Below are 23,738 nucleotides of genomic sequence, written 5' to 3'. Positions count from 1 at the left end.
GGATGTTAACATGGGCGTCAAATGGGGGTTTCAAGGTGTGGCATTGGCCATGACTGAGTCCAATTCTGATCTTGTAGTTTTTATCATTATATTGGAGAGCAAAGATCAAGCAAAAATGGTCAGAAATTTACTTGGAAGCCATGTCTAAAAAAAACCCACACACATCAGTGGAGCGTTAGGGACCAATGTTCCCTCTAAGCTGATAGTTTGGTGACTTACTCTAATAATTAATCACACTGACCAACTAATATCTTGTCAGTCATCAGTCATTTCTCTACTTGGCCTGAGAAAATTAGTCAATTTAAGTGGTTTTGGAAGTTTTGGTGGCAAATGATAGGCTATAGGTGCAGGGACTTAGTGGTTTAGTGAATAGTTATTATATTCTGGATGTTTTATTCAATATTTATGCTGGCCAAGGCAACCCAGCCAGATGCAAGCTGGGATGTGTATGTATGTTTGTGTGTGTGTGTGTGTGTGTGTGTGTGTGTGACGGGGGGGGGGGGGGGGTGGGGGGTGGGGGGGTTATAGACCTTGACTTAAGGCCCATCAGCCAAACTTGATAACAGTCACTTCACCTCTCGTTTCTCTATCTAGATGGACTAACACATTATACTGAACAAGACTAAAGACTTTAAGATATGCTTTTTGTTCAGCTAGAGCATTTCTCCCATCACACCCATGCATGTCACCTAACTGAAAACGACAGATGACAGGCTGACCACATTACCACATTTTGTTTTAGCTGCGCCGAAAGAAAAAAAAAAGGGGGGGGGGGGAGAGTTTTTGCATCCCAACGCATCAGCTGTGGGTTTGAGTGTGCATATGAATTCTGAGGTTAGAGGTCAGTGAGATGCAGCAGTTGGCGTGAGAGCGACTCAACGGTGCAGGGGAGCATATGGCGCTGAAACAGATCCCCAGGGGATCCCCGCCATCCTTGGGTGCTCCTCAACTGGCTTTGACTGTGAAAGAACAATCAGTGCCGATGGGACAGCAGCAGAATGCTCATATAGCCAAGACATAATCCACTTTGTCAGCAGTTTAACTTAGCTACTTTCTCATGAGAAAATAAGTCATGTGAGAAGTATTGATCTGCATTCTTGAAGTTGAGCTGGATCCCCTGATGTCACACCACACATAAACAACAAAGTCACATGGACAAGTTTTTTTAGTTTTTTTTTTAAAGTTTTATTACAACATCATCAGTTTAACGTCTCAAACAACACATGTTCTCACCTACAAAAATGCACAAAACTGTGCTAGTTTAATATACCACAGGCTCATATAGTGGCAATGAGACAAATATACATGACCATACACAACATAAGGTGCTGGTACCGTGTGGATGCATTTACAGAACAGGACGCTTCCAGCAGCCCACCTGTGTGTAATTCATTTAAAATGGCTTCCCTCTTTGCGAGGCCTTATAAAGACGGCAAGGCTAAAAAAAATACAAGTGCAACTTCAGTCTTGAGCTTTCGGCATCCATAACAGCTGATGTCCTAATACCAGTTAGAAATGAAGAATCAACATTCATGCATTCGTAATGTGTTGCACACAGGTGAGCCGGAGGAAGCCGCCGCAATATATTTTGCACAAAAATGAGACAAAAGACGAAAAATAGATTGCAGTTGCTATTTAGTGGCGACGAGAGCCTGTCCTCTCTGTCCATTCACTCATAGAGACGGATAGCAGACAGACGGAGTCCCCCGCACCCCTTTGAGTCCAAGGCAGAAACCCCTCAGAGACTCTGAACACTCCTTGGAATTACTTAAGTATCTTCATCCATTGCGCTTTGCCCACATACATACATACACATCCACTGTTGGTTATTCACTGCTTACAGTAACACGACCTGGGTTTTTATCAGAGGTAGGTCCCCAATGACGCTCAAAAAAGCTCTCGCCTTTCTTCAACAAACGAGACAAAAACACACATACAGAAGAGAAGAATAGAAAAATAAAACAATGAAAAATAAAAACAAACTAGTTCTGACAAAGTGAAATGCGAAAAATAGAAAATTGAAATCATGAAAACAAACCACGCCAGTGAGATGCTCTTGGTCCAGACTGTGTTCCTGTACATTCACAACCTTTGCCTCCCCGACACAGTCTCTGCTCCGGCACCAGCACTGTTCCCAGCTGTCACACTGTATAACACATGTATATGGACCCGACTTGGATCCCAGCTTACTCTCATGCTACGCGACATAGTTGCCAGGTTACAATGTTTATCACCATTTCTTATGTAACCCAGGTTTGTATTTGACCAGCGTTCAGTAGGTGACTGAGGCAACACGGTCCCCATATCTTCTGCAGTCGTAATGCAGTATTCCCACAGTACTTCTCAGTGCTGATTTGATGCTCAGTATTGAATTCTCCTGTCGAGAACACAGTGTAAAACCTCTCTTGACCAATAGCTTTCACAGTACTCAGTTACAAAAATGATTCTTGTCAAGGACCCACACTGCTGAACACCCGCCCACAGAGACTTCTGACAATTTTGAGCTTTCTGAGTCCTTTCGGTGGCACCTGAAACACGCCACTACTGCAACAAACTTATCACAGGGTTCACAAATAGTTCAGGCAGTGAGAGCTTCTCTTGTTTTTAAAATCAGAATTGGAACAGCCTTTCAGAAATGTACCTAAACATGAGAAAATTAGCCTACAGCCAAGCAAATTTGTTTGAAAAAAGGGGGCAAGTAGACATTTGATGTATTTTGCACTATGCAGAAATCCATAATATAGCACTGGTATGGACATTTTAAAGTAGAGTTGCAAGATACTGACAAAAACAAAAATCATATAGGGATACTTTTACTGAATATTGTGGTTACGATATTTGCATGTGTGCATACAGCTTTTTGTAAATTATTTCGCTTTTTAGCACTTTAAAAAATATAGATTTGGAATGAAAATGAAATGATAAACCTAAGGACCTAGTCAGTTTGAATATAATGAAAAACGTTCTCCAATATGCCAGTTGATGGCAGAGCGCATCACTGAGGAGGATTTCTGAAAACAGCTTTCCTTCTGAGAACCTGCAGCCTCTTGCCTTGCGATCTTAAAGGATTTCAGCAGCTTCTTAATCCATGACGATGCCCATTTTGTTTTTAGCACCAGTGCTGCTTTCAGGTCTCCGGAGGGACTACACCGTTTTGAGGTCGTACTGCGAATGGGACAGGCAAGCTCCGGTTTTTAAACGTAATAATCAGCGAGTTCAAATTTCCTCGAGTGGAAATCTGAGTAGCCTACCGTCTCAACATGAACCGGGAGCTACTTTATTTCAACTGCTATTTCATCTAGCTGAATGCATTTAGCTTTGGCTTAGAAAATCTATCTAGAGATATATTATCTGGTAGAAAATAAATAAGGGTTTGAGATAAGTGGATGGCCTACAGTGTGTATTCGATTGTCATTGTTGTAAAAAAAGAAAATCGAGCCTATAAATCTGGTAATTTTGTTGGTTGTTGAATCAGATACTACCACTGCTGTGTGCCTATAAATATATATCAGCGATTTCCGAAGAGACTGGGTCTTGGGACGTGATGTAAAAACTCATCTATGATACAAAAGTGGGAGTCTCTGCCCTTTGACCCAGCCTACGTTATCCAATGAGCACCACATCTATTCTACATAGTTTCTGATGGGAAAGCAAAGGGAATGCTGGGATTTGAAGGACTTCAATGACACCACAATATCATTTGACTTGGCACCAAAAGACACACGAGCAGAGCATTTGCGTCAGCTTTGCGACTTGCTTGTTGATAAAATTCATTTTTTGAAACATTTAAAGCATTTTTTTTTTTATCAAATATATTTAGACGATGCCTATTGAGTACTTGGGTTGACTTTTTCCTCTTTGTCAAACAGAAGGATGGGAAATTAAAAAAAAGTTCTCTTGGAGGCCAAAGGTCACCAGCCACACATGCTGGGCTCAGATTGTTTCAGAGATTGTGTGTGTGTGTGTGTGTGGTGAGCAGGGAGCAGCATGCGGGTACAGCTCTACTGCCCCCTGGGTGGGCGGGTTCAGAACTGCAATTCGGCAGTCCTCTCCTCCACCCAACACACACTAAAACACACCACCAGACACGTACTGCAACACACAGCCTCATGACCATCACAATGGCAACAAAGAGTTCTGCTTGAGCAAATCTTTTCAAGTGTGTGTGGGTGTGGGTGCGAGTATGTTCAGTCTCACACCCACAATGTGTGTCTGTGTGTAGGTGTGTGTGAGCGTCTGATCTGCAACACGAGGGTCCATGCTTGGTCAAGTGTGTCCCTCTGCTGGCCGCTGTGTGTTCAAGAGCCAGAGTCGGGCTGAGGCTGGGGCTCTTCTGATTGGCTCCGGGGGTTCTGGTCCTCTTTGCTCGCTTCTTCTCCCAGGTCGGTCATTTCCATGTTGGGCAGGTCCTCCTCGACGGGGGCTGCAGCGTCCTCGCAGTATACACACTCCTGAAGACAAACACACACATGGTAATTATGGTGTATGCAGAAGATTGGAGAGGAAACAATATTCGTACACACACAAAAATGCAAGTGTGCTGTGTAACTGTTGGCGTAGAAAATGCACCTAAGCAGAAAATAGACTTTCACTTGTTTTCAAATGACAATATTTGACATTTTAAACTTTAATTATCAACCCTGACTGCTGTATCGCAAAGTATCCATACGTAATGGAGTGCTATTGATAGTGCAGTCAAGCACTCTTCCTGCTACTTTGGCCTCAAAACCCACGTTTTTAGATGGGTTCAACCAATATGGGATTTTCTGAAGGCCGGCAGCAATATTTTTGTATTGAAACAGCTTTCAAATATCTTTAAATTCAACCATTTTCATGCCAAAAAATTCAAAAAATACAAGAATTCAGTGTTTCCCCAAGAAATCTATTCTTGTCAGGGTGGAAAAGCCTCTGAAACAGCATTCAGACCATCATGGGAAATCTCCACTGAAACTGAGAATAATCATACTATAAAGCAGGGAATCTCTGTCTGTATGTGTGTCCTTCGCATATCTCGAGAACCGTTCGTCCGATCTACTTCACACTTGGCGGGTGTATTGCTGAGGACCCAAGGATGTGCAGTGTCGGATTGGACACGCGACACGTTCAATATTAATAAACTTTGAATAAACAAGCGAACAGCGCTTCAAAACGGAACGGAAACCTAAAAGATCCCCAACCACCACTGCTGCAAACCCTGATCTGTGAGGTGTGTGTGTGTGTGTGTGTGTGTATGATCCTCACCTTAACATTGATAGCAGAAGGCAGGCCTCCCCTCCTCATCCAGGGGTGCTCCTCCACCAGCTCTCGGCGCTGATCTGACGAGAAGCGAGGCTGGCTCTTCTGCATCTGCCTCAGCCTCTCCTTGTCCTCCCGAAGGACCTTCTGTATGTCCCTGCAGGTCAGGAGATGGGCCAATCACAGTTTATCAGCAGCACTCAACAAATCCATATAATGATCTACTACAGCTGCGGAAATTCCAAAAATAAGAAGCTATATATCAGGAAGAGGAATGGAATCCGCACACTATTTTGCATCGTAAGCCTCTTCCTGACAGTGTGCAGATTCTGCTTTTCTTCCTGATATACTACTTCCTTACTGTCGGTCACTCACCTGGACGGCATCTGATAGGTCATCATGACCTTGTCGTCAGCGTTGGCCATCAGCAGCCAGAGCGGTTCCTGGAGGACGTACTTGATGAAATGTTCTCCCTCCCCCTGAGCCGAGCCCTGGCCCTGCGACTGGCCGGCCTCAGAGCCTCCTTTGGCCCGAGTCACGGTTTTGGCGTTGGCCTTGGTGTCGTGTTCCAGGGAGTCAATGCTGCCAAAGTACTTGCTGGTGTTGCTGCTCCCTGTAGGCGATTTTAGAGGGAGGGGGAAATGGTCAAAGGTCAAGTTGCTCTCTCTTATAATGGCATCGTAATAAAACTTAAAAACATTCAAACATTCGGTCTAAGCCTGGATGTTTCTCCACTGACCTGTTCTGCTGCCGGAGGCTCCGCTAGCCGACGTGCCGCAGCCGTTGGATCCCGAGCCGGAGCCGGAACGGGAGCCGGAGCCCATGGAGCCGGAGGTGGCCGAGCCGGTGCCGGAGTGGGAGTCCTCCTGCAGCAGGATGTCCAGCAGGTCGCTGGACGAGGAGTTGCCGTCGCTGTGTGCTCCGTCCCCTGGAGACTCCATCTGCAATGCAAGGCGCCAACCATCAGAGATAGAGCCAAACACTTCGCTGGCCTACTGTGATGGGCTTAGTGGGGAGCACTGGTATGTACAAAGTGTTGCCAGCTGAGCAAACTTAAAGGATAAGGCTGGTGTTTTTTAATGCATTGCTTACCGTCAACAAATCCTATGAAAATAACAAAATCAACAATGCGTTTGCTCTACTCCCGTTACTTTCTGACTTCCCACGTATCGTTTTTAGCCGCCAACCTGGAAGTAATTGGCTCCAATTGTAAGCTAAAAACCTTGAAATACAGCTCACAAAGACATAGTTTCAATTTTAAAAATCGCTAACTGTTACCATGAAAAGTCAAGCTGTTGTAGTTATTACCAAATCAAATTCAAATGGGAACAAATTCTTCATTACGCCGGGGACTATTTTCGGTGCTACGGAACTACTTTCCTGAGATCGCAAAGTGTTTACAGCCGGCTTATTAAGTTGTTTGAGGAAAAAGTCGTCCGGCCCGGTGCATCGTGATGATGAAATCAACGGCATGGCTCTTTGATGTGTTTTTAATCGTTTTTTTAATACAATGGAGTTCTATGGCTGCTGGGACATGAGGCTGCATTGGGCACCGGCTACATGGACGAGACTTGTTGGCAAAACAAAATCATTTCTGATTTTGTTATTTTCATAGGATTTGTTGACGGTAAGCAATGCATTAAAAAACACCAGCCTTATCCTTTAATATATGAAAATGAAACTCTTCGATCAACTTGTAGTTATGTGATAACTGAGATGCAGTGTTCTAGAGATGACGCAAAGTGAACCGTCCATCGATTGAGGCCAGTGTAGTAACTGTTCAGCTTGAATGTGTTGAGTGAAGGAAAATGTTAAATGACATTTCACTGAAGTCAATCGTGTCTCTCACCTGGTGGTGGTTTTCAGTCTTGCCAGTCGCTCCACTCTTCTCCCCTGCTGCTGCTCCTGCTGTGCAGCTGCCCTGGGCTCCAGCTGGGGGCGCTGTGCTGTCTTGTCGCTCCAGGGAGCGCTGCCCCTCCTCCATGCTCAGCAGGTTGAGTTGCAGGGGCGAGCTGCACCGCGACTCAAACAGCGGCGGCGATGTGGCGGGCTCCTGTCCCCCGGAGGCCGGGGTGGAGGAGCGAGACGCGCCCCCCTCTCGGGGTTCCATGGCCGGAGCTTTGGACGACTCGTGGGCCAGGCTGTAGGGGAAGGGCTGGGCCGCATAGGGGGCTTGGGCCACGAACTGAGTCTGGACTGGGAAAGAAGGCTGGGCCGTGAAGGGCTGCTGGGTAGCGTAGGCGGTCTGGGGGGTTTGGAAAGGCTGCTGGGTAGTGTAGGCGGTCTGGGGGGCTTGGAAAGGCTGCTGGGTAGTGTAGGCAGGCTGCGTCTGGAAGGACTGCTGGGTAGTGTAGGCCGTCTGGGGGGCTTGGAATGGCTGCTGGGGAGTAAAGGCAGGCTGGGTGGAGAAGGGCTGTTGGCCGGTGTAGGGTGGTTGTGTTTGGATGGAGTAGGCCGGCTGTGCGGCTTGGAAGGGCTGCTGGGCGGCGTAGGCGGGTTGTGTCTGGGTCTGCTCAGGGAAGAAAGTTGGTCTGGGAGCGGCCCCCATCTGGGGCATTTGGCCTAACTGGCCTATTTGGGGGAAGAGGTAATTGGGCAGCACCAAAGCCACCACGGGTGTAACAATAGGGGCGGCGTACGGAGCGGCAGCAGGCGGGGCTTGGCTGCTCTGACCCTCCCCATAGCCCGCGGAGAGGGAGGGGTCGGGGCGGGGGGCCTGGGCTGGGGCAGTGGGGGCAGTGGGGTAGACGGAGAGCGGGTAGGCCGGCACCATGGCCGGGTAGGAGACATTGAAAGCCGATTGGGAGGCTTCCGACGGGGACCAGGAGGTTTGGTTGAGGCCCTGGAGCGGAGGGCGGGGTTTGCGGTTGGACACGGCGCTGTCTGACGACTCGGGGCGCTTCATGCGGGGCTTCTTGGACTTCCTATTACGGCTGCCCTTCTTGGCGGTGGGCTCAGGACGGGCGGCACCCGGTTTGGATGCACTTCGGAGTCTAGATGCATCTGAGGAGAGACGACACAACAAGTCAGAAGGTTGTTTTGAGTATTAAGGAGTTGACCGAAACGCTTACAGCTGATTGTATGTGTGCGTGATAACCAGCGTTCAAATTTAGTGTTTTGGTTCACTTGCCAAGGGCTGGTAAACTGGAAGTATTTACCTGCCTAGAATCATTTTTACCAACATGAATATACATTTTTTATAGAAGTATGTCACCGTACCTGTTTTCAATGCTATTTTGTGTATAGAATCAGGTATTGTGTGAAACATTCAATAAAGACAAAAGAGCTTGGCGGCTGTTAATCTTGGACCTTGGTGGTAACTCTTAAAGCCTTGTACCTTCAGCATTGGCTGGACCTCTCTGCTTGTGCAGATACGTGGAACAGTCCTTCTGGAAGGTCCGGGCGTTGCGGAGCTCCCGGCAGCGGGTGAGGAAGGCTTGCTCCTCCTTCTGGGTGTGTGCAGCCAGCACCTGCTTGGTAAGGCCCAGCCTCTTATAGGCCTCCTTCTCCTGGCTGGGCGGAGACACCACACTGATTGGCAGCGCCGGGGGTGCCGGGCTCTCTGCCACATCCTCAATAATCTCTGTAGATTAGACATTAGTCAAACAGAAACAACCAATCAAAATACAGCCCATGAGGGAGCAAGCTATATTGTCCACATCAGTTATCATGACTTTGAGTGTGTTTATCAATGAACACACGCACACGTATGTACCAGCAATAATAATGAATAGGCATGGTCGAGTACAGCCAAATAACTGAGAAAAACTAATATGTTTATAGCTAGGTTTCCATATTTTTATGTGAATTGTGATGTATCAAAATTAGAAGGCTGAATAGAAATGGCAAATATCACTAAAAGTTAATCAATATGAAGATTTATCATGATTTTTTACACATGCTTGAGGCTATTTTTTGTCAGTACAGAAATTATGCGATTCATAGAGATGGAAATGCTTTTGTCATATAAAAAATAATGTAGCATAAAGACCAATTTTTTCGTGGACATGTTTTCAGTTTTTAATTTGCTTCAACTCAGCTGATGGAAATGCACCAAACCCGCGTTACATATTTCAAAAGTTCAAAAAAACTTGCTTGACAGTTGAACAGAAACATAGTTTATGTCATGCCACGTACTTTTCTGTGTTCAGTCATTTCTATGTGAGAACAGACACGGAAACTCACCAGACTCTGGCTGAGGCTTCTTGTCTCCTACATGGACTATGGTGCTGCTGTAACTGCACTGTGAGGTGATGGACACCACGCTCTCAGCCTTGCTGGGCAAGGTGAGCGGTGCCAGGGGGCCTCCCACCACGGCGGCGGCCCCAGACGGAGGCTTCTTAGGGGCTTTCATGTTTGACAGGCCTGGCTGGGTGTCTAGCATCAAAGAGTCTAAATGAGGACAGAGGGGTTCTCCGTTAGCTCAACCCATGAAGCAACAGCTCATTCCTGACTCATCCCTATCAGACACATACACTCACTGTACAAAACATTAGCAACACCCATGAAATGAGCAGGTGATTCCAAGTGAAATCAAGGAGTTCGATTCCCCCTGGGGTCACCCAGCATGGAGAGCAACTGAAGCATGAATTATGTAAAAGTGGGTGCAACTCAATATCAGTGGAGCAAATATCTTAGACAGACTGTGTGTGTGTGTGTGTGTGTGTGTGTGTGTGTGTGTGTGTGTGTGAGTGTGTGTGTGTGTGTGTGTGTGTGTGTGTGGATACATACCTGTGTTTGTATCCTGAGGCCCTTGCATGCCGTTCTCTGAGCCTTTCTTGTCCTCATCTGAGTTGGAGGAGGTGGTGTTAGAGGAGAACTGGTACTTCCTCTTCACCGTGATGGGGACGTTACAACTCTCCAAGTACCTGGGAGAGAAAAAGGAGTAGAGTCAGAAACATCATACATGCTCATGTCATCAATTTAACACACACATACACACACACACACACACACACACACACACACTTACCTGATGACACTGTCGAGGCAGCTGATCTGCTGGTAAGAGTAGACAGTCTGGTCTTTACAGGTCAGGTCCTCCATGCTAGCTGCAGTACTGTCTTTGGCCTGCAGAGGGGGCGCCAAGTCCTTCAGACGCACCACTGCACTCTTCAGGGCTGCTACTGCTGCAGGAGAGAGACAGATGAGATAAAGTCAGAATACACACCCACACACTCATGGTCCTGTGAGGCACTTTGAATACAAGCATCCACCAAACGGCAACATGTTAGAATATGCTAATGTGAACTCACTGTCAGTGACGCTCTTCTTTTGCTCCGGTTTGGATGGAGAGGGTGAGGACAAAGGGGAGCGCAGGTAGACCTGGGAGTCCTGGTTCTTCAGCATGTGGACTCCCTTGCAGATCTCCTGGAACGTCCTGGGGGGCTTGGCCTTGCCCGTCTCCTCCGCTGCGTTCCCGGTGACGGCGGCGTTCCCGTTGCTCTCGCTGGACGAGCCGACGCTCACCAGCTGCTCATGGGAACCGTTGCTGCCATGGCTGCCGTAACCGCTGGAGCCCATGTTGTGGACCGGCTAGTGACAGACCAGTTGTTATAGAAACTGATGGGTATGTGCATGAAAGTGTCTATGTGTGTCAAGGTTTTCTGTGGATTCACTCTGTGTGGGGGAGTATGTGTGTGTGTGTGTGTGTGTGTGTGTGTGTTTGCATGTACATACCTGCAGTAGCAGCCTGTGGATCTGCTCACTGATTTCCTGGATGTCTGAATCCATGATCTTCCCGCCATGGAAAGCTGGGGCCGCAAAAACATCTTCATTCACAGGACCCCTGAAACAAACACACACAGACACACACACACACACACATAAACACACACACTTGCCATTGTCATCTGAAGTGACACTCATCTGACATTCCTCAGAATATAGCTGTCATTACTACTCCAGACTTGTGTGTGTGTATGTGTGTGTGTGTGTGTGTAAATATACTCACATGCGGACTTTGTGCCTGCCGATGACGAAGGAGACCTTGCGGCTCCAGGGGTTGACAAAGCTGGACCAGCTGGTGTCGATGGTGATGTACTCGCCATTCTTCGCGCAGAAACGGATTGACGAGTGGTCAAATGGCTGGCCGGCGTACTGCAGAACTGTTGGCAGAAAGAGGTTTAACAATTGTTTAGCAATATATAGCATTTTTTTTTTGTTTGTTCCGTTGAAAAAAAAAATTCGATGCAATTTTCAGTGCAATGAACTGCAATTGAAGAGTTTTATCCCAAAATGAGAGTTGAAAAACAGCTGAATTTTGGACTCCAGTAGTGACTGTGGTCAGGGGATGAAAAAGTTAGTTTCCAGCCAATCCACTGACAAGATCGAGTGAATGAAAGAGGGTCTTACTCTTGCGATGTATGGCCAGCATGAAGGGTCGGTCACTTGGGTGCAGGTTGAGCAACAAGGGGGTCCCGATCAGATCCTGGGGGAGGTAGCCCAACAGAGGAACAGCCCTATGGAGAAACAACAACATGTTACACACACATTAGCATACAGCCGTTCTATGGACTTCACTGCCACCGGAGTGCGGTCACTGTGCTAACATCTTTTGAGATGTTCAAGATGCTCCTGCTCTCATTCTAAAATTCGGTATGATTGTAGAGGAGCTTGGCCCACTCACCTCTCATCCACATCCTGGAAAACACAGTTAGGTGTGTGTGTGGTGGTGAAGATACGCTTGTCAGAGGGGATCCTGGGCGCTGTGGAGAGAGAAGAAAATAATGTTAACATTGTTTGAATGTATGCCAGTGTGCATGTGTGTGAAAGACTGAGTGACCGTTTTTACATGTACACCAATATTCTGATCTAAATGTGACTGTGCAAATACTGCAGTTATGACATGAACACATCATAGTCTAACTTCATTACTTGGCAATTAAAAATGTAAAGCGCTAAACCATTCCTCACATTATTTCTGGGTTGTTTGTGGCTGATTGAACTGATTTATATAACATGAAAATGTCACACTTTATTACTTTAAGAAAGAATATGTATGTGTGTGTGTGTGTGTGGTCACAGATCTCACCTTCATATCCAGAGTGCACCCTCTCAGCCAGCAGAAGGCAGCAGAACTGTTCCTCAGCCAGCTCAGCATCCTGGACCTTCATCAGGTAGGGAGTCATACGGAAAGGATAGTACTGGAGATTCCCGTCACGCTCCTTACCTCCACTACACCACACACACACACACACACAAACAGCACGGTTACTTAGGTTAGTAGGTTGTACATTTAGTTTAGAACACAAATCACAGAACGAAGAGCAAATAAAAAACTGTAACCACTGTACTAAGCACATTTTTCTAAATGGAAGCTGCAGTTGTAATACTCCATCTGACCAGTAGATGCAGATAGAGGTCAAAAGCTCACAGCTGCTGACTTCCTCCCTCCTCTCATTTCTCTCTCCCTGTCTGACCCTTTGCTGACTCAGCGCTTATTTGAGCAGGAAACTATGGATCAGAGAAGCCGTCTGACTGCTGTCACTCACCTGATGCGGCAAAAGAAGGACTTCTCCTGCATGCACTCCGTGGGAGAGGACTCTGAATAAGAGATGGGGAAGAGGGGAGAGGGTGGAGGAAAAAAAAAGAAGAGAGAACAGGATGAATATATCACCTAATGGATTCAACAGACTATTTCCAAAAGCCCCGTCTGCTAGTCATCTATATTCAACACATTGGTGACCGGAACTGGGAAGATTTTTCACCCCCGTGGCACCATGGGAAACGTTACAGCAAGAAGACATATTCTATGTACCTATTTGATATTTTCTCATGCTTTCTCGCCAGCACTGATTAACCTAAGTAACAAATTCTAGTCTGAACATTCTTTTAACTATTCATTTTACTTGCATTTACTAGGCTGCTTCGTATCAAGGAGATACTGGAGAGCTAGGCTGTCTTGTGTCTGTTCAGAGAGCCAACATTATATTATAGAGGAAAATAGAAGTGTCTAACAGTGTTGAGGACAGGCTGGCGAGCAAAACCGAGGACAATGAGTGCTTAAAGGATCACAAAGAATGGGAAATGGAGGGCTAATCTAAAATTGGACAGAAAAGGGAACATTTTATGTTAATTTACAGCCCACAAACATGGCTAGTTAAAGTGAGGCGAGGGATGAGTTTCGGGTCTTGTACATGAACACACTTGCGCGCGGTGCAGTTCTTCTCAGCTCTGACTCAGAAGGGGACTCAAATTAGTTGATACTTTTTTTAGGTTTACATCATGCTTAAGTGGCATCTGAAACCCTTGCTTGAAATGCTACAGATGAGTCATATTCATTTTAAGCTTTTAATTAAATGAAAATAATGGCTTTTTAATTTCACTCAAGATAACTTCAGGTCACATCAATTGTAGACCTAATATTAGAGGCCAGTAATGACTCCTCACTTCAAAATTGCTATTGGTGCCACTGATTCAATAGGAAATAACTAGCTTGGTGCAGTTAATGTGCATTTATGTGTGTGTGTTCTGTTGTCGAGTGCGTGTTCAGTGCCGCAAATTGAGGGCAAATTAGGGGGAAAAATATGTAGTGCAATAACAGCAATATGTGGCAGGTGTGTGTGAGTAGGTGTGCATTCATTTCTGTGTGATTGAGCATGTTAATGAAGTCTGCGCTAAGTGTGTTTGTGCATGTGTGTGGGGGTTCGTGTGAAGGAAATAGATGCTTGTGTAATTGCAGGTGGTGTGGTTCATGATATGTGTGGGCTTTCCACGTGCCCTGACTGGGCAACATGGGGAATGGGTGACTGACATGTGACATCTGCACCCATAAAACCAATCACATGTTGGCCTAGATAGACGAGGTCTTCGTTTAACAGTCTCGATTTATTTCAATAGGAATTTCATTTTTGAAATCTATACTGAAAACTGTGACGACTCTGCCTGATCACACATTTCAGTTTATATGGCATTGCAAAAAAAAAAGCTTTCAGATATGGCTGGAGTGCTGGTGAGCGGCTGGTACCTGCTCCTGTGCACATGCTCCATGATGGCAGGCGGTAGGGCGTGGTGAAGCTGTAGAACACGCTGACGTCTTGAGGCGTCAGGAACTCCACAAACTTGGCATTGTTAAACACTTCCCGCTTGCAGTTCAAGATGGACGCCGCCTGGTCCGAGATGTAGACAATCTTCCCCGTGTTGAGCGAGACGGCCACAGCAAATATATCCTGTTGGACAAGGAAAACAACATCAATCATGTCCGCTTTTTAATGAGCAGTATCCCATACAAGCAAAAATACAACCACAAATGTGCCATGGGACTACACAGAAGCAGTAGTACCTCCCTAGTGATGTGACGTACTTACAGTGTTTTTGAGGGTGTATTCGGAGGTGATGCTGTTGATTTCCTCGATGGTGTAGGATGACACGTCAAGACCTGGTGGCTGGCTGTCATTTATCATCAGCATCTGGTAGTACTCCTCATTGGCTGCCGAGCCAAGAGATACATATATAAATACTCATGTGATCTCACACACGAGGTCAGTGAGAAACATGCTATTCTAAGCAACATACTTTATCTAATAACCATGACAGATTTAATTTGTCATTGACATCTCAACGAATGATGAATCACAGTTCAGCACCAATGCTTTTTGCACTAGATCAAAATGAGAATTTGAACTGAACTTAAATTTTCAAAGAAAGATGTCATTTTAATACTCTTCAATGAAATGATGCATGTTGATAATGATGATGATGATGATGATGATGATGATGATGATGATGATGATGTATGAGTATGTGCATGAAAAAGTGCCAAGGGAAGCGGGTCTTACCTTTCACCTGTTTGACACACCGCAGGGCATATTTGAGGGTGTTCAGAGTGCTGGACTTGCCCTTGCTCCTCTTTTCCGACGGCAAGTGCATCTTCAGCTCCTTGAGGGTCTTGAAGAGCTCCTTCTGTGTCTTAGCTTTGGCCGACTGTTCGCTACTGCAGGGGGTGCATGAGACAGATACACGTGTGTCAATGACAAGCTCTCGCCAACGCTATCACACTCCGAGGAGCATCTACATTTTCCCTCTGGTTTCTCTAAAAATGATTTGTTAGCTGACAGGGCCACAACTCGCTGTAAGCTTGCAGTTAGCGGTGCCCCGTGATTTCAGAGAGGAACACATTCCATTACTTTTTCCATTGATTTTCCATAATTAAATCAGAGCACTTCCATGACCTAACAAGTCTGGTTTCCACTCCAGTTGGGTTTGGTATGGAGATGAGTGGCCATACAATGTAGAAAAACAGCTGCAAAACACCATCTAGTGTGTGAAAGTTGTAACATTAATTCTGGTGTGTTCTTGTAAAGTGACCCAATTGGAAAATTCCCTGATATTACCTAACTTCCCCAGAGAATTTATCAACTTCCCCTGTCTGGGATGCACCTCTGAAAACTACATGATATTCCAGAAATTCCATGGCCAGTGGAAACCCTGCAAGCCAGTTTAGTAGAGCAGAAAGACAAATGTAGATATTTTTTCCAAACAATCTGACAAGTGTCTGGTGAAGAAAAATAACCAACTTAAGTAAAAAAAAAAACCCTCTCTCTTCGACTATTAGGCTTTCATTTTAAGACCAGTCAAAGTTAATTTAGTTTAAACTCAAAGCCTGTAAATCCTTTGGTTCTCTTGCATCACTGATGATTGGTACCCACTGGCTGAGAAGTTCATGCATACAGTTGTGGTTCAGGTGTAGGCAATAGAAGAGGGGTGCAAACCTGCAGCCACTGGTTGAAGGGTTGTCCTGCTCGGAGCTCATCAGACTGAAGGCGTTGGAGCTGCTTGGCGGCGAGGGGCTGTGAGAGTTCGAGCTGCAACCACAAACAACAACGATGTTACTGAACGCGGTGTACACAAGGCCAAAAAAACAGAGCACCATGAAAGAACAGCTAGAATATCAAAACAGAAGGTGAGACACAACAGCACACTAAGTGAGTCAAGGACTTTTTATGTTGGGTGCACCCAGAGTACCATAAACACACCGATGGCTTCCCCTTTACAGATAACCCAAATCAAACATGGAGAGTAGTAAGCAAGATAATGAATTAACTTCCCTGGATTTGAAATGAGAAAAGAAGTAGAAAAGTAGTGCAACTCAGGACACCACTAAATGGGGCACCACTAAATGTAAACAGTCTATTTTCTCTCAACACTCACTTATGAGTAGACCTTACCTACTGCATAACACACAAACTCGGCACTTGGGCTGAACAGTGCACAACAGCTCTAGGGTTTCTATACAGATTGCATTAGGCTGATCAGAGGAAGCCTAACACTACAGGAGCAGTGGACTAGACATGGGTATCAGCCCAATACCAGGCTGAAATACTCCATATCAGTGAAGGTCACAGGAACAAGTACTATCACAATGCCATTTGATGATGAGGAAATGTGTTACATTACAAAATTGGGTGAAAGGATGCCCTTTGGTCAGATTGGCAGAGAAGTTGGTCGGCTGAACTGAAGTTGATGCACCAAATTAATCTCTGTGTCTCCGGTAGATGGTTCTTTCCAATGCTAATGCTTTAGCAGTATGTTCAGTAATTGTGGGTGATTAGCATTATCCTAAAAGTGAGAAAATAAGAAGTTGTAGCAGCTCTAAGGCTGGATGGTTAGTTAATTTTAATGACTCGCATATCAACCTACCAGGCTTTTTGCACTGTTGATTTGTAATTGACTTTTCTAATGATGAGGATTGAGATTTTCTTTTCAGAATTTATTGACAGGACACAGAATGAAAAACCAATACCAACTCTAGATTACTAAGAAGTTTATCTTCATGCTTTGGATAATGCTAATCACCTACATTTACTTAACATACTGTATGCTAAAGCGTTAGCATGCACACCAGACAGAACTATCTACCAGATGACACAGAAATGGTTTTGGTGTCAATCCTCTAGTCAGTTATTGAGTAAATAAGGTGACCAATGGACCAAACTGTGCTCTGCCTTCAGATTACTAAGCCAGCAGGTATCTTAGCCACTACACCACAGTCCGGTAGTACAGAGGCTTTGCAGCCATCAAACTAAGACCAGTGGCTGTTGACTTCATTTTGACCCTCAAGATGGGTGGCAGCTTCCCATTGAATCACAAGTTCCTCAGGCATGTGCGAACATCCTGAACTCATTCTGTCAAGCCATCCCCATGCACACTATCATCACTCATTGACAAAGCAATCTAGGCTATCAGCATTTTACGGCAATGTCTGAAGTGGTGCGGCAAAATGAAATCTTCAAAAAAACTGGTTCCCTGGTGGAACGTCTGTTAAGTTCTTCATGCATAATGTGAAAGTTCAAATAAACCAGGCCATCTGTAACATGTAAAAGTCCATTGAAAAGGCACTTTATTACTAACATATGCATTGCAGCAGCAGATGGGATGAGAGTTAAGTTCATGCTTTATCATTAATCTGTCATTTAGCTTTCAAACCCTGCCAATGAAATTGCGCAATGTTAATTATTCCAACTCATGAATATGAATGCCCATATAATCAATTGCCCTCTCCAGAGAATTTATCTTATGTTGGCTGATGAAGTTACGCCTACAGCGGCATCACCATTGTCACAGATACAGGTCCTGGAAGCACTGACAGATGAGTCAGAGTGCGGGTTACGCAACAGCCGACTTCCCCAGGTGTGGCGTTTTCATCAGGCCCAGTAGAAAATGACTTTCTGGGATAGTCTGACAGATGTGGGGGGGGGGTGTCAGTGGAAACCTTGCATCATGCAAAGTAGATTCATCAATAAACTATAAAATCTGGGAAAGGTGCACCAGTTGGCCAGAGATAAGGATTTGGAGTACAGTTAATCAACAGTGACTAGGCCTCGCCTAGTTAGGAACAAATTACTAAGAGAAGCCTGATATGCCTGAATCCTTATTCAAATTCATGCTATTGACATCTTCCAGCACCTATTACAGTGTTAGCTAAGTATTTTCATTTATAAAATTGATCTTACAATAACTACAGCATTGTTTAGAGGGATCATTTGCAGACAATTAACCCACTTCATTGATGGCCATGCATCATATTTTCTCTTTCCCTGCATACAGAGAGTCTTCCTTTAGTGATCCCTCAGTGAGGCCACGCCTACAGCACCAAGCAGCATAGTATACTGCCCACAGCTTTTCTCAGTCTGAGACAGTCCCTACTGGACTACAACAATGACTCACACAACAGAAAATGACCATGCTATTACATCTAATGAACGTTACTTCCGTGACCTAGATGGTCCTCTCCCCCGTGGAGGTGGGAAGACACTTAATTAAACACGATTCACTGGGATGGATGTGCTCTCACCTCTTGTTGCTCCCTGATGATTCCATGATGGCAGAATCCTTGCCATTACCGCTGGAGCTGCCCACAGATTCGTTGCCGTGGGACTCATTGCCATGGGACTCGTTACCATGAGATTCTGTCCCGCTCCCACTGGAGCCGCCCATCTCTACATCCTCGTGTAGCTGTGGGCGTGGGCGCTTCCTATCATCGTGGGGGGAGCCCAGCGAGGCCGGGTGCTCGTGGCTACTGTCGCTCCCCTCGGAGGCCAATCCTAGCTCAGGCTCTAGCTCGGCACCGTCCTGCCTGCCGCATCCCTCGTTGTAACCGCTGGCCATGCGGTGCAGTTGACTAATGGAGCCACAGGGAGAGCCCTCCTCTTCCTCCACCTGGAAACCGACCCTCTCCCGGTCCCGGTTGCACCCGTCCATAGTAGAGTACAGGTAGCACTTTGGATTGCTGTCTTCAGACATGGGGTGGACCGCAGGGCAAAAGGTAGGAAATTAGGCTATCTTCCACATGGCAATGCCATGCCGTGCTGGGCAATGCAACACAAGGGTTGATGAGGAAGTCTGAATGAGGAAAATAAAACACAGTTGAAAGTATTCATATGCAGTACAGAGCAGTAGGGTAGAAAACAAATCAATAGGTCCAGGAATGCAATCCTAATATTAGAAGTAAGCTATGGGGGTCAAACAGACTCCATCCATCAAAAATGCATAAGTGGTCATTTGCTTTAGATGTAGCTTTAGATGTAAGCAGAATGTTTTCAAAAGTCAATATAAAGAAAAGGGCACAGCAACACAGGTAAAGCCAACTTGTTTTTTGTACACACACACACGGCTGTTGCCATCGATCCTTCAAAAGGTTTGCCACAGTACACTGGGCCTGCGCTGCCCTTTCCAGCTAGACTAAGCCCCAGCCCAGACCAGAGTGATCCAGTTCTGAGCTTTTCAAAAGAGCTTTTCAGACGAAGGTGAGCCTATAGAGATGAAAACAGCCCCACTTTTACTATCCTCTCTGATACTGACACTCTCTGAAGGCACACAGTTAGATACATACCTGCACACACACCACTAGGACTAATTTGTATGTAAAAAGTGACATGGCAGTGTACAGTATGGAAGACTAAATACACAGCAGTAGTTAGTACTATTCAGGTTGTTAGCTTCTCCACAGCCAATGACGTGGCATTTCACAGATCACCTGCACACACACCACTAGGACTAATTTGTATGTAAAAAGTGACATGGCAGTGTACAGTATGGAAGACTAAATACACAGCAGTAGTTAGTACTATTCAGGTTGTTAGCTTCTCCACAGCCAATGACGTGGCATTTCACAGATCAGCTATTAAACAGGTAGGAGGAAGGTCTTCAGTTATTAACAACCAATCCCTGGGGAGAACAGGGCTCTCCCTCACAAACATAACAATATTCTGATTATTAATGCAAAGGATACAGACCCCACACAAACAGATGATCAGCAGACGTGCTGATGCACCGTCTGGGTTCACTTAGGCCTAAATTAAAGAAACGGTAGCCTTATGTAACGCTGACCACATTGAAAAGCAATGCAGAAAAGAAGATGTGCCTACTTCCCCAAACAAAATCTACCTTATATCATAATACCATATTCAGTGATGGGGCGGACGTAACACAGTAAACCTTAGTCAACCTTTGGCAACTTAAACATCCACATTGTCAAGGCAGGTGGAATTTCACTCGCCTGTGGCATACTGCAATTACATTCGGCCCTCTTCCCAGACATTCAGGAATGTTAAAAAAAGCTTATTTATCCTTCAAAAAAAACCTGGTAAAAACACAAGAGCAACAGTTTCCAGCATCACTGCTGCCTCCTCCTGCTCAAGCACAGCCTCCAAAGCAGACCAACGGTCAACATTTGAGCTATTTATGTCGGCTAAAGCCCTATTAGAGAATATTGGCAATGGCTATTTAAAACCAAATCCAAATCATTTCCTTTCTTTGTGTAGGCTCGTATCCGGGATCATGTTGCGGTTATTTGGAAAGTGGAAATTCAGCAACTTGTCTATTCTTCATCCTTTACATAAGTAATTACATAATTTCTCAAGGTTTAGGGATTTATCATGTTTAAACAGCTCCAAAAACTGTGCAGACTTTCTATCCACCCACACAACTACTACCACCTGAGGAAATGACCCACTGAAGAGTTTAGCAGAGGCAATAGCCAAAGGCTTAGAGGGGCCTTTCTATTGGCTGCTGCAAGTAACCAATCAGGAGAGAGCAAGGAGTGACCACAGGTTAGAATGATGTCAACAGTGGCGAAAACTCCAAGGAAAAAAACACTGGCAGTCTCCGTTTTCAGTAAACCCTCCGGTCAATTTTTAATAATTTAGGACTAGGCTTTTGCTTACAAACTACATTTTAGATATTCTATCATATGTTGCCGTGTCCGGAGCTTAACAATAGCATTCCTGGAGTTATGATCTTTTTACTAAATGTCTAAGAAAATAATAAGCCTCTCATTTACTGGGTTATTAAGACCAGTACAGTCAACAATAAAATGCTTTAAAACAACAAATACCATACTAGGTTAACACCATGAGACTTCTTATGAAACACAAAAAATATCATGTTCAAAAAATATCATGGCCGGTCCTCATTGTCCTATTGCACCATGATGACATTCAACACTTACAAAAACATTTACACACTACACATCTATTTTCAGCTATCTAAAATACTGAAGAGCAGCTTGAGATATGAACTTCCTTTCCAGCAGAAACATCACGAAACAGATAAGCGCACAAGATATTTTAAGTGTTAAGCTTGTTTTTAATTTTTGCACAAACCCTCTAAACTCATGACATGTAAACCTCAGAACACAACAGCACAGTGAAATGTGAAATTGAGCCTTCCGTCAGCTTCCAGCTTAGCCCTGTTTCAGCTGAGCGCTGATACACCCAACACACTAGCACAGATCTCAGGCATTATACAACGCTGCTCCAGTCACATGGATTGGGTGCCGCACAAAGTAGTGACAGCCTTGTTTCATAAAACCACATGGATTCACTTGTATCCAACTGAAACTGGAGAGCCTACTTCCAATGACAATTAAGACAGAAATTACATGAGCAAACGTGAGAATAGAATATAATAAGCTACAATTAGTTTCCTGAAAACGTCATGAGATCCCATTGTACTGTGCAACAAAAGAATCTACCACAAAAGACCTGCCTGTGCTCTTAGGCCTAACATCAACATCCAAATCATCTTGAACTTAAAAGGAATGTCATGTGACATTTATCAACTTGACCTAATATTCACAGGTGAAAGTTAGTGTGACAGAGATGTATGTGTGTGTGTGTGTGTGTGTGTGTCTGTCTCTCTTTGTGTGTGTGTGTGTGTGTGTGTGTGTGTGTGTGTGTGTGTGTGTGTGTGTTTGTGGTCAGCAGGCCCCTGAAAAGACCTTGAAACAGAAGTGGACCCTTTGCCTACTGCAGGCTAAACCTAATAAAGCTCAGGTTAAACAACTTCACATCAACAGTTTGACATAAATGTGCCTAATACACTGAAAAAAAAACACGTTGCAGCCAGGTCATACTTGTAAGAACCAGTTAATGCAATGTAGCCTGTCCTTTCTTTCTCTGGGTTTTACTGAAACTGACAGACTATAAGCTTATTTTAAATGTCAAGGAGTGTATTTCAATGAATATGACATGTCATACAGAAACAAGCTAAGTCAAAAGTCAAATTCGCCGATATACAACAGTAATACTCTGTAATGGGAGCAAACATCCCTTCCCCCATCTAACTCCCATTGACCTGCTATTCAAAATCCACACACACACGTTGACCTGCAATCCACTGCACGGTACACTGACACAGTTATGTAAAAGTGGCGATATCGTTGAAAACGCACGCTAAAACAACAGTTGCTTGGTTGAGGGGGGGTTATTCCACAAGAGCAGACATTTTTACAATTTCGAAGTGACCAGATAACGTCGAACCGGTGTTATTTGTTAGAAAAATACAGTAAGTAGAGCAAACAGACGGCTTCGCGCATGCGCATCAGAGTTCGTTATGCAATTTATTTTTGCGCTCGTTTATTCATTCTTGTTAAAAGTAAAAGGTGAAGAAACAAACCTGTGCTGTCAACGGGCTTTTCGGATCTCCTCGGAGTCAAGTACAAGTAAAGTCGCCCAGTGGCATAATAATAAATATCTTTCAGTTGTGAGAGTCCAGCGTTGCTCAATGGGAGACGGCAGTCAGACGTATTGACACAGTAGTCAACGGTTCCTCCTCGGCTCTCTGTAGCAGTGGCCCACTAGCGAATCCTCCAGCTCGATGCGTGACCTCAATTCAGACTCCTCCCCCAGCTGTTCCCCATTGGCTGGAAGCTACGGGTTTCCATGGGAAACATGACGGTATTGCAAGGACGGGAGCGCATTGGTCCAAATCGCTGTCCGTCGTTTTATATAAAAGTGTCAGCCCCTGCACGTGGATTCCCATGTTGTATGTATCGTGCAGGGTGACTGGGTAGTAACCAGAGTCCAAAACAACGTCTCGGATATGTAATTACATAAATGCAGAAGTTTGAGGAGGGTCTGCATGGAAACCATTAATCGGGCTGAATCCTAGACTAAAAAGGATCAGTTTAATTTACAATGGTTTCTCAAATAAGCAGCGTAAAATAGTATGTTGCAGATACAACCTTGAAACTCTATAAGTGACATAAGTAGCCCATTGTTCATGAAAGGCAATTTTACACAAAATGTCTTATTTAATAGTTGAGAATGAGAGAAAGTCATTCGACAACCTTTTGCCAAACGTCGCCCTGACTTTCTTCAAAACGCATGCAGCCCTCTTGGTTTCATAACGATGCTGCAACCCGAGCCCACGCCTACGTCAGCTGCTGAGGAAGAGGCGTTATTGGAAATTATTCATTGTGTTGAAAAGAATGCATGGACTCACTGTTAGTGTGTCGGCGTCTCCGAATGAATGGACAAAGTCTGCTTTAGCCAAACTGAATAAAAATACCCGTAATACCCGAAATACGCCAAATCTGTCCGATGCACTGCAGTGATGCTGGCTCCATGGGAGAGGACTCGGTAAGATCTATCGTGATTAGTGAGGAATGTTTGTAATGTGGAGAGAGGGGTACAGTCCACAGATCTTTACATTTATGATGTTAACGCTTTTTTAGTTCCCATGTCTCTGCAGTGTCACTGCTAGGGTCGCAGTGCCACCAA

At 45.0% G+C, this 23,738-nt stretch overlaps 1 protein-coding gene across 1 annotated transcript; it reads right to left on the bottom strand.

Moving 5' to 3' along the window:
- Positions 1–1,177: 1,177 nt before the first annotated feature.
- Positions 1,178–22,755, bottom strand: LOC139910080 (period circadian protein homolog 2-like). The gene is made up of 22 exons (XM_071897285.2): positions 22,633–22,755; positions 18,530–19,077; positions 15,948–16,040; positions 15,015–15,169; positions 14,544–14,665; positions 14,204–14,405; positions 12,729–12,780; positions 12,269–12,411; positions 11,864–11,942; positions 11,590–11,696; positions 11,189–11,342; positions 10,915–11,023; positions 10,491–10,770; positions 10,208–10,364; positions 9,967–10,103; positions 9,421–9,627; positions 8,573–8,818; positions 7,085–8,238; positions 5,975–6,176; positions 5,611–5,848; positions 5,242–5,392; positions 1,178–4,451 (listed from the first exon to the last, which is right to left on the bottom strand). Exons 2-22 carry the CDS (start codon positions 18,976–18,978, stop codon positions 4,299–4,301), a joined length of 4,590 nt encoding a protein of 1,529 aa, XP_071753386.1. The 5' UTR covers positions 18,979–19,077; positions 22,633–22,755; the 3' UTR covers positions 1,178–4,298.
- Positions 22,756–23,738: the final 983 nt, after the last annotated feature.

Source organism: Centroberyx gerrardi, chromosome 6 (genome assembly GCF_048128805.1).
Source record: "Centroberyx gerrardi isolate f3 chromosome 6, fCenGer3.hap1.cur.20231027, whole genome shotgun sequence".
NCBI classification, from domain to species: Eukaryota; Metazoa; Chordata; class Actinopteri; order Beryciformes; family Berycidae; genus Centroberyx; species Centroberyx gerrardi.
Note: the sequence above shows the minus strand (reverse complement) of the source record. Positions and strands in the feature narration are given on the sequence as shown.